The 10,078-nt window shown below is 57.2% G+C and overlaps 1 protein-coding gene across 4 annotated transcripts; it reads right to left on the bottom strand.

Moving 5' to 3' along the window:
* Positions 1 to 301: 301 nt before the first annotated feature.
* Positions 302 to 9,913, bottom strand: FAM131A (family with sequence similarity 131 member A). 4 transcript variants are annotated; one of them, XM_032171792.2, is made up of 7 exons: positions 9,745 to 9,913; positions 8,490 to 8,550; positions 7,333 to 7,475; positions 4,056 to 4,149; positions 3,624 to 3,806; positions 3,015 to 3,131; positions 302 to 1,380 (listed from the first exon to the last, which is right to left on the bottom strand). In XM_032171792.2, the coding sequence occupies exons 4-7, from the start codon at positions 4,123 to 4,125 to the stop codon at positions 905 to 907; spliced, it is 846 nt and encodes a 281-aa protein (XP_032027683.1). In that variant the 5' UTR covers positions 4,126 to 4,149; positions 7,333 to 7,475; positions 8,490 to 8,550; positions 9,745 to 9,913; the 3' UTR covers positions 302 to 904. The 4 variants fall into 4 exon arrangements, with proteins under 4 accessions (XP_032027683.1, XP_058282228.1, XP_032027682.1 ...); XM_058426245.1 differs by lacking the exon at positions 9,745 to 9,913 and adding an exon at positions 9,279 to 9,298; XM_032171791.2 differs by lacking the exons at positions 8,490 to 8,550; positions 9,745 to 9,913 and adding an exon at positions 8,143 to 8,445.
* Between the last annotated feature and the right edge of the window lie 165 nt (positions 9,914 to 10,078).

The following is a 10,078-nucleotide window of genomic DNA, read 5'->3' as shown; positions in this document are numbered from 1 at the left end:
CTGACAACTCCTGGCCACCCCTGTGGCCCTCTTGTGGCCCTCTCTAGAAGAACATGAAGTCCCAGCTCTGTGGCGACCAGAGCCATCCTTTCTTCCACCTCCCGCTCAGAGAGCTCTGCGTGAATGGGCAGCCCGGCTGGCTGTGAGGCGCCAGCACACTGCCCGCACATCCTAGGAGGGGTTGGGAAAGGGCCCAGGCCCCATTAGGGGGCCAGGAAAAGGGTGGAGGGTACATGCTTTCATCATTCCAAAGCCTCCCAGGGAAGATCCGACTGAAAAAACAGACCAAAAACCTTCTGTCTTTAGGAAAAAAGAGGAAGATTTAGAGACGATGGAGAGGCGAATGAAGCACAGCATGAGCCCAGCTGGGCAGGGGGCCTTGGGGCACGGCTCAACCCATAGGCTCCGGGAGGGCAGGAGCCAGCCCCTCCAGGTGGGGGTGATTCTATCAAGCACTGCACATGGACTCGGAAGTGAGAAGAAAAGCAGAGAAGAGAGAGGCATGGGGACGGTGGGGGGGTTGCTGGCTTGGCCCCCTCCCACCCCACCCTCACACAGCCCAGTCACAACCCCCTTAGTGGCTCACATCATCCGAGGAGGAAATGTGTGTGTGGCATTTTAAGAACATGAACATCACTGTCTGCCACAGCTGTAGCCATGCCCCAGAGGCCCCGGGCAACCCCCGGCAAGCCCCGGGAGTGGGGGCAGGACATGCGCCCCCCAGCCCAGCCCCTGCCTCCTCTCCAAACACTTTCATGCAAAACACACAATGGAGAAGCGAGCGCTCCCAGGAGCCCTCTAGGCTGTGGAGCTCTGCTGGGAGCCTTGAGCCCGCACTTGGGCACAGAGACTCTGCCCCTGGCAGCAGCCAGGGGATGCATGCCAGCACCAGGCATGATGTGGGTCACTGTTCCTCTGGCTCTGCCTCATCCTCCTCTAAGGACACCACCCCAGAAGAGGCCAGGTCAGAGGCTTGCCGCTGCCGTTCCCAGCTGCCCACTAGTGGTGGGCAGAGCGGCTGGCAGTCCTTGCAGGGGGCTGGCTCCTCCTCAGCGGGGGAAAGGCAGGACTCTGTGAGGGGCGAGTTGTAGAGCGAGTCCTGGGCCTCCAGTGGGCCCAGGTTGCGGAAGGCACTTTCCCGGCTGGGGGGCAGTTTGGCGAGAAGCAGCTCATCGCCCAGCAGCTGGGAGGCCAGCCGGGCCGGGGAGCCCAACAACCCGTCCTCCAGGCTGCACAGACTAGAGCACAGGGTGTCTGGGGACACGGTCTGCGAGCAGTCGCTCTCAGGCTCCACGGAGCCCTGGCGCACAGGCCGGGAGAACCGGTGGCCGGTGAACAGGTCCTGGAGGTGCGGCCCCAGGGGCAGCTGCCCAGCCATGTCTGTGAGGAGAAGAGAAAAGAAGACAGTCCTGCTGGCTCCATTTCAATTGGCCAACCTGGAAGCCACATTCGCCCCACTCCACCCCTGGCATAGCTCTGGGGGTGGTGGATAGGTGCTGGGTAACCTTGAACCAGTCACAACTTTTTGAGACCTCAGTTTCCTTAATGGTGAGTTGGAGATTCTAACAATACAAGAACAAGAGTCTCGCACACAGTCGGGCACAGTGGCTCACGCCTGTAATCCCAGCACTTTGGGAGGCTGAGGCAGGCGGATCACCTGAGGTCGGGAGTTCGAGACCAGCCTGACCAACATGGAGAAACCCCGTCTCTACTAAAAACACAAAATTAGCTGGGCGTGATGGCACATGCCTATAATCCCAGCTACTCGGGAGGCTGAGGCAGGAGAATCACTTGAACCTGGGAGGAGGAGGTTGCGGTCAGCCGAGATCGTGCCATTGCACTCCAGCCTGGGCAACAAGAGTGAAACTCCGTCTCAAAAAAAATGTCTGGCACGCAGTAAACAAGCAATAAATGCAGGGTCACTGTATATGGCCATATAGGTTGCTCATCGCACAACAGGGCCTGTCTAAGGCAGTGAGAAATAGCAAAATCTAACCCATACTCTGCTCACCAAGCAGCATGCCCTGGCCTGCCAGAGAAAGGCTGTGCCTGCCAGAGAAAGGGGTGCCTTTTTCTAATTTGCACAAAGATTCCACACAGGCTAGTAGCAGCCTTGGATAAATGTTAGTTATTATCATTACTCCAGGGGTCAAAGTAGGCCTGGAACTCAATCAAATAAAAATGCCTGTGGTTTAAGGTTCCATCTTGGCTTCAGACAACCAAATCAGCCCTCCAGACCACAGCAGCAGTCTCCAACTTGCTCTCATGTATTGCCTGCCTTGGAGAACTTGTTAATTCACTGGAGGGGTAGGGGATGGTAGAGGTAATCTTCAAAGGCAAAGAGGTTGTGGGGAATGGTGGCCTGTGAGACTTGAGCCCAGAAGCTACAGAGAAAGTCAGCCATGTGGTCTAGGGAATGAAAGATGAAAGGAGGGCCGAACACAGCTGCAGAGCCCTGCAGAGTCCCCTTTGCAAGCACTGGCCCAGAGAAAGGCCCACAGGCTGGAATGCAAGGATGCTGAGTTGGAGCCAGCATGGCCCCGTGGGTGTTCCAGGCCCAGCATGCCTTCCTGTTGACCTGGGCTGCAGCCCTGCGAGGTGCTGGGCTGTGCACTGCAGCTCATCTGCCCTGCCACAGCCAGCCAGAAGGCTGCCTCGGAGAGGAAGAGGCAAAGGCACTGCAGACCCTCCCAGAGATGTGGCTGCACAGAAGTTGTCCTTGAGGTCTTTCGGCCTTTTTTTTTTTTTTTTTTTGAGGACTGCAAGGCACAACTGTGCAGACAGGCAGAGAAGCAGCACCTGTGGGAAAGGAACGACTCCATTTCTGTCTGTTCATTTCCCACCCATGAGTGTGGACAGCCTTCCTGTCCCTGGAGTGTCCGGGCCTGCCTGGACTGAGTCTGTCCCTCTCCCCTCCCCTTCCAAAGGCTGAGAGTGTTCTGGATGTGGCTCTGAAAGAATCCCAAGGTCTATCAGGTGGGTCCACCACAGCACTAGCCCAGGATGTCCCTCACCTGTGTCCATTCCCCCAGCAAAGTCCTCATCATAGGAGTCATCAGTGGAGTCCTCGCCATCCACCGAAGACCATGCTCGGAGCTTGGCTTCCGCGATGGCAAACTGCTCAGCCACTCCTGTCGCAGGGACAGAATGCATAAGCAGAGAAGGTGAGCTAAGTCTAGGGCTCAGCTTGGAGATAGGAGAGAGGAGAAATGGTATGGAAAGACTCCAACCCCCACGTCAGACCCGAGGAGATAAGAAAGCAGTCCTGGCCGGGTGCGGTGGCTGACGCCTGTAATCCCAGCACTTTGGGAGGCCGAGGTGGGTGGATTACTAGGTCAGGAGTTCAAGACCAGCCTGGCCTAGACGGTGAAACCCCATCTCTACTAAAACTACAAAAATTAGCCAGGCACGGTGGCAGGCAACTGTAATCCCAGCTACTTGGGAGGCTGAGGCAAGAGAATCGCTTGAACTGGGGTGGCAGAGGTTGCAGTGAGCTGAGATTGCGTCACTGCTCTCCAGCCTGGGCGACAGAGTGAGACTCCGTCTCAAAAAAAATAAAATAAACTAAAGAAAGAAAGCAGCCCTGTGCCAAAAGTGTAGCTTATCCCCTTTCTGCCATCCACCTGCTGCAAAGCGAGCCTCTTGTTCGCCCTCGCTGAGGTCTGAATAGGAGGAAAAGGCTGATTCCAGGGCAGCAGGCGAGTCACTCGGCTTGCTCCAGCCCTTCCACTCAATGAGGTGAGCCACTCGGCCCTGGGCCATGGCGGTAGGCTTGGTCACGTGGTCCTTCACCACCTGGGAAATACCTGGAGATAGGGGAGGGTGGAGAAGCCTGGTAAGGGACCAGGCCAGGGAGCACAGGAGCAGGGAGGTGGAAGGGTGGAAGTAGTTAGGATCCATGTGAACCTTTGGGTGGGAGAAGGGGCTGAGATTCACCTGAGCAAGGGAAGAAAGGGGAGACCCCAGCATGTACTCACAGGAAACAGTTCCAAAGGGACTGTGCAAAAGGGAGGAGAAAGGACAAAGTGGCCAGAAACATGGGAGGGGCTGCATACCATGCAGGGAGGACCTGGCCAGCGCAGCAATCTCCTGGATAGTTAGGGCTCGCCGGGACTTGGGCAGCATCGCGACTGTGTCTCCAACATTCACCTTGGGTAACACCATTAGAAAGTCAGTGCCCCTCTGACAGCAATGACCTTCCTTCCCCCTAACATGCCCATACCCCAGCGAAGGCATGAGGAGGAGACAGGAGCTAGGAAGGAACAGCACATATGTCCCCGTGGCTACAGGGAAATGTAAGATGATAAGAAGCTAGGACAGGTGAATTATGTCCTCCCAGAAAGCAATGGAGATTCAGACAGGCCCTAAGAAGCAAAACTTCAGCTAATCCTCCACTTTCCCAGCACCCAGAGGAGATGGAGGCAGGGCAGGACATGAAGAACCACGAGTGGGACCTCTGAGGAGAGGGAAGAGGAGGAAGGAAGAAGAGTGTGGCATCCAGGACTTCAAGATTCCCTTCCCCTCTGCCCCTTGCTCCTCCTCTTGGTCTTCCCATCCACATTCCGGCAAACTCGGCAAGATGGAAACCAAACCCCCACACCTTCTCCCCACGTCTGGCCCTGCTTCCTGACCTCTTTCCTTTGCATCACCCACCACTGACCCATCTAGCCTGGCTCCAAACCTCAGCATTACCATCAACTCTCCCCTGGCTTTGCTTGCCCATATCTGTTGATAAGACCTAATGATTCCACCTGCAAACTCCCTGCTCCTACCCTGTCCTTTCTACTGCTACTGCCATTGCCCTTTCTCAAGCCCTCAATGCCTCCTGCCCAGGTCGGCAGAAGTGGTGTTTCCCCAGCCTCCTCCAATCCCATGCTATTTTCTCAGGCCAAAGTGTAGTGAGTATAGTGCTCCCCATCTCTTCTGGACTATTCTGATGGCTGGCTGGCTCTTTCTCATTCTTCCAGTTTGGGCTGAAATACCACCTCGTCAGAGGAGCTTTCCTGGCCCCCCTCTTGGTAGTCTGTCCTCCCTCTGTAGTCTCTAACAAATCACTCTCCATCGATGTACCCCATTTGTGGCCCTTAGTTGTAGTGAGTAATAATGGTCTCTTTTGCATTTCCTGTTTCTTGTTGGTCACCCTCACTGGTCTTTGGCTCTTGGGGAATTCAGTCTGTTTTGGTCACTGTAGTGCCCAATGTTTAGCATAGCACCTAATACAGAATAATTTCTTAAAAATGCATAGGCTGGCCGGGCGTCGGTGGCTCACGCCTGTAATCCCAGCACTTTGGGAGGCCGAGGTGAGCGGATCACGAGGTCAGGAGTTCAAGACCAGCCTGGTCAACATGGTGAAACCCCGTCTCTACTAAAAATACAAAAATTAGCTGGGCATTGTGGCGCATTCCTGTAATCCCAGCTACTCAGGAGGCTGAGGCAAGAAAATTGCTTGAAGCAGGACCCGGGAGGCGGAGGCTGCAGTGAGCCGAGATCACGCCACTGCACTCCAGCTTGGGCTACAGTGCAAGACTCAAAAAAAAGAAAAAAAAAAAGCATAGGCTGGGCCAGGCGTGGTGGTTCACTCCTGTAATCCCAGCACTTTGGGAGGCCAAGGGGCCAAGGTGGGTAGATCACCTGAGGTCAGGAGTTTGAGACCAGCCAGGCCAACATGGTGAAACCCCATCTCCACTAAAAATAATTTTAAAAATGGGCAGGGCATGGTGGCGAGCGCCTGTAGTCCCAGCTACTCAGGAGGCTGAGGCAGGAGAATTGCTTGAACCCAGGAGGCGGAGATTGCAGTGAGCCAAGATTGTGCCACTGCACTCCAGCCTGGGCGACAGAAAAAGACTCTGTCTCAAAAACAAGCAAACAAAAATGCAAAGGCTGGATGAATGAGGTAAGATATAATGTAAACTGTTTCCCTGGAGTGCAGCCGGTCGCAACACGTCTGTAAAATCTTGTCTAGCCTACATTACTGTCCAGTGAGGTTAGTGCAGGCATCATACCCAGGCCCTGAAGGATCCCACTCTGTGACGCCCCCGCCTCTTTCCAAGCCTCCTTTGAATCCACCGCTGATCTCCTCTGCCCAATAAAACCCCCCTTCTCAGGCCGGGCTCAGTGGCTCACGCCTGTAATCCCAGCACTTTGGGAGGCCGAAGCAGGTGGATCACCTGAGGTCAGGAGTTGGAGACCAGCCTGGCCGACATGGTGAAACCCCGCCTCTACCAAAAATACAAAATCAGCTGGGCGTGGCAGTGCATGCCTGTAATCCCAGCTACTCTGGAGGCTGAGGCAGGATAATCGCTTGAACCCGGGAGGCAGAGGCTGCGGTGAGCCGAGATCGCACCATTGCATTCCAGCCTGGGCAACAAGAGCAAAACTCCATCTCAAAAAAATAAATAAATAAAAATAAATAACAAAAAACAAAAACCCTTCTCCACCAATCCCTGTCAGCAAGCAGCCCACCTGCCTCCAGGAAAAGGAACTCAGCTTTCCTCTGGGCCAAGAATGCCATCCTTACGTGAAAAAATGCTTGCCATCACTTAAGGCCCATCTCTGTGTCACTTGCAAATAATGCTTTCAGCCGACAGCCTCTTCTTTTCTCTGACACACCCCGCCCCCATCATTGCCCTTGTCTGTCTCCTGAGGGAGCTCAGGATGGCAAGGCCTAAGTTTGATGCACCTCAGTTCCTAACTCCACCCTGTACCTGGCTCAGGGCTCCCTGACAAGCCCCAGCAAATGTTTCCCTCACTTAATGAAGTTGGAGGCACGCATCCCTCCCCAGAATTGCCCAGCTCTCTTCGATCACGCTCCCGTCCCTCACAAGGGCGGCCAACACTGCCCCTTGACCTGAGGCCCACCCTCGATCCCTCCCCTTGGGTACCTGGCTGACAGGGCCCCCAGGGTGGCACCGGTAGCCTCCAGCCAGGCCTAGGGCGGGGAGCACCTGCTGGGTGTTTCTTAGCTTGCTCTCCCGCCCTCGCCTCGCTCCCCTCAGCCGCCGCCATCCGTGCCCGGCGCTCCGCGCAGCTGCGGCCCAGGCCCAGAGAAAAGGTGTATGTCTCCCTGGCAACCCATCACCACGCAACAGGGTCTCCCGGGATACGGCCCGGGATGCGCTGACGTCAGCGCGGAAGGCGCGAGCTCTCCGCCTGCTGGCACAGCACCGAGCAGAGCAGACCCGCACGGGGGCGGCCTCCCGGCCCGCCGCCGGATAGCGCCTCCGCTCGCCGGAAAAGGGAGCCAGAAGCTGCCTGGCCAAGCGTGGGTGGGGGCTGCAGATCCCCTTTATATGGATGCCATCCTCCTTCCCCCCACCACCAGGGGCCCAGCACCTCTGGCAAGTCCTGGCTGTCCACCGAGGAAGGGCGGGAGGACCTGCTCCAGCCTCGGAGGGTTCGAGCAGATCCCAAAGAGGATAGAGAGAGACCCCGAGGAAGTTCGATCCACTCCACAGCCCACGCGGGGTCCGAGGACACTGAGAGGAAGGGGAAAGGCTGTTCAGCTGTGCCCCTACTTCTGCAGAGATCCCCATTTTCATCCAGTATTGCCATATCATTTCTCGGCCCCTCCCCCACCTTCCAGAAGACCAGCGCCCACTGAGTGCTCTCCTCAACTCTAAAAGCCCCCATCCCACACATCACTGACCCTCGGGCCCCTGGGGCCATTCTGTGGCAGCCCACTGGCCACCTTCCTGCTCTGGATACATTTTGCCTCAAAATCCTAGGGTGAAACCAAACAATGATAAATTCTGCTCTCCTTCCCGTTTCCCAGCCTACCCATTCCTCTTGGAAAGCACACTGAGCTCTTCCGCCATCACTGTTCCCCCCACCACTGCCACCCTGGACCCTTTGCAGGAGTGTCGCCTTCCTTCTCTCTTCCTGCTGCCTTCTTTCCTCTCGCCAGCCTCAGCTGGTCCACAGCTCTTTACTCTTCTTTTCTGACGAACTCATGATATTTTTTCTGATTTTCACCCCTGTCCCCTGAAGCCGTTTCCTGATGCCCTGTCTGGCCCCAGCCTGGTTCTCCCTGTTTCAGCCTGGTTCTTAATATCTAAGTCAGAGTAATTTTCCTTTTCCACCTAAGCACCCTACTGCTCAGCTTCCCATCATCTCCCAGATCACATCCATGATCCCTGGTCTCACCTCTGCGACTTGTCTGACAAGTCCATCGTCCTCCAGGCCCTTCACGCTGCCACAGAAACATTTTGCCCAGCACAGAAATCATAGGCATGCTGGCTGTGTTGATGCAGAGAACCAAAAGCCCAGAACCGCTCCAGGCTCAGCTCCCAGTTCTATTCCTGTTTTGGCTCCGGATGCTGAGCCAGTCCCCTCCCCATTTGGAACCTGTGCCTAGTCACATAAGGAGAACATTCCTGCCTCATGGCTCTGAGGAGGTGGGAACACCAGGGCTCAGCCAAGCTCTCTGGGGCTCGGGGAGCTGAGGCCCATTCCCTAGACGGTGCCAACAGGCAATGTACATCACAACTGACCTTTAGCTGGAGCAGCCGTCTCTGTCCCTGAGCCTCAGCCAGCTGTTGGTCCCCAGAAACGCTACCAACCAGAAGGAAAACAGGAGGTTACAGGCCATCCCTGGCCCCCAACTGGTACCTAACCAGGGCTCTCGAGGCCAGTCCTGAGGTCAGCCAAATTCACCCCTGACTAGAGGAGGTGATGACTTCCTGAACTCCAAGCCTTGGCAGGGCCAGAGATCAGAGCAGTCAGCTGCTCCTCAGCTTCAAAAGCCACGAGGTTAACTTAGGACTACAAATCCCAGAATTCCTCAAGGGAAGTACAAATCTCAGCCAGTCTTAGCTCCAAAGAACATCAAGTACCAACCACACCAAGGCCTGTGTGACTGACCACCTGCCCTGAAGGTCCAGGACCCATCCCAAACCCAGTCCTGCCTCGCCTTATGCATGGAGAAATCCACCACACTGGAGTAAAGGAAGCTGGCCGACCTCTGATGCACAGGACTACGGCCAGGCCCGGTGTGCATGGCCACCCATGGAAACCGAGGCCCAGGCAGGGGTCAGCATTGTGGGAAGGAAGCCCTGATGGCCTGCCTCTGGGTTCCTCTTTCCCTCCACAGAATAGGGTGATTTGTTTATGCTGAGTGGGGGCAGGACATTAAAACAACTGTAATAGGTGAGAGATGATTCAGTGTTCACAGGTGCCCCAAACGGGACCTCAGTCCCCCTTCGCCAACTGACTCTGAAGAGGGGAGTCAATGTCCGACAAAAATTCTGTGGTAGGGTGCTTAGCCAGGGCCGAAAGGCTACCTCTTTAGGAAGATGGGGACACGGCTGGGAGAAGCAGGTTCCCAGTACAGGGCCACTCCCAGGACGGTGAAGGCAGAGGTGTAGGCGGAGGGGAGTGAGTGTGTGGGCGCGCAAGGCCAGTCGCCGCGGGCTGGAGTGGTGGGGGCATCGGGCTGCCCAGCCCCTCCCGGGGCTGTGCGTCTCCGGCCACCCTGAGCAGTGGGCACACGGCAGCCGGCGGCGAGACCATGCGTCTGCCCTGCAAAACCCCAAGGAAGGCAGGCCGTGGGAGCGAACCGGAGTCGGTCTGGCCCCTTTCCTGCTCATACCCGCTCCCTCCTGTTGCCTGGCCCGCCTCCCGGTGCAGGCTCCTCCCTCTCCCAACACCGGCCCCCTCCTCAAGGCCCCCACCCACCCGCCGCCCGCGCACCGCGCACCGGCGGCCGCAGCCCGACTCCCCAACCCGTACCCGGCCTCCGCCTCTTACCCTGACCCGCCGGGCTCCGAGAGCCGATATAGCCCATGGCCGGGCACCCAGGCACGCTAGCCTGCGCTCGGGGCGCGGGCCATCGCCTTGCAGAGGGTCGGGTCGCGGCCACACTGGGGAGGAGAGCCCGTGAGAGGGGAGGGGGTGGGAGCCGCGCGTCCGCCGCCGCTCCCCGGAGAGGGAACCGGGCCGGTGACGTAAGCGCGGGGGCGTGGCCGCCGCATCACCACCCAAAGTAGGCGGGGCGCAGCGACGTCACGGCCACGCAGAGGCGGCCTGGACCGGGTTCGAAAACGCCGGTCCTCTCCTCCTAGGGCCGACTGCCACCTGAAGG

This window comes from Hylobates moloch, unplaced genomic scaffold, assembly GCF_009828535.3.
Source record: "Hylobates moloch isolate HMO894 unplaced genomic scaffold, HMol_V3 SCAFFOLD_13, whole genome shotgun sequence".
NCBI lineage: Eukaryota > Metazoa > Chordata > Mammalia > Primates > Hylobatidae > Hylobates > Hylobates moloch.
Note: the sequence above shows the minus strand (reverse complement) of the source record. Positions and strands in the feature narration are given on the sequence as shown.

Excerpts from the sequence above, each read along its gene's own strand:
- FAM131A (XM_032171791.2), bottom strand. The coding sequence starts at position 8,230 with ATGCCTATGATTTCTGTGCTGGGCAAAATGTTTCTGTGGCAGCGTGAA. Across the intron at positions 7,476-8,142 it reads TTGTCAGACAAGTCGCAGAG|TGTCCTCGGACCCCGCGTGG; the intron begins GTGAGACCAGGG and ends CCTTCCTCTCAG. Across the intron at positions 3,807-4,055 it reads GGCCAGGTCCTCCCTGCATG|GTATTTCCCAGGTGGTGAAG; the intron begins GTATGCAGCCCC and ends CCCTATCTCCAG.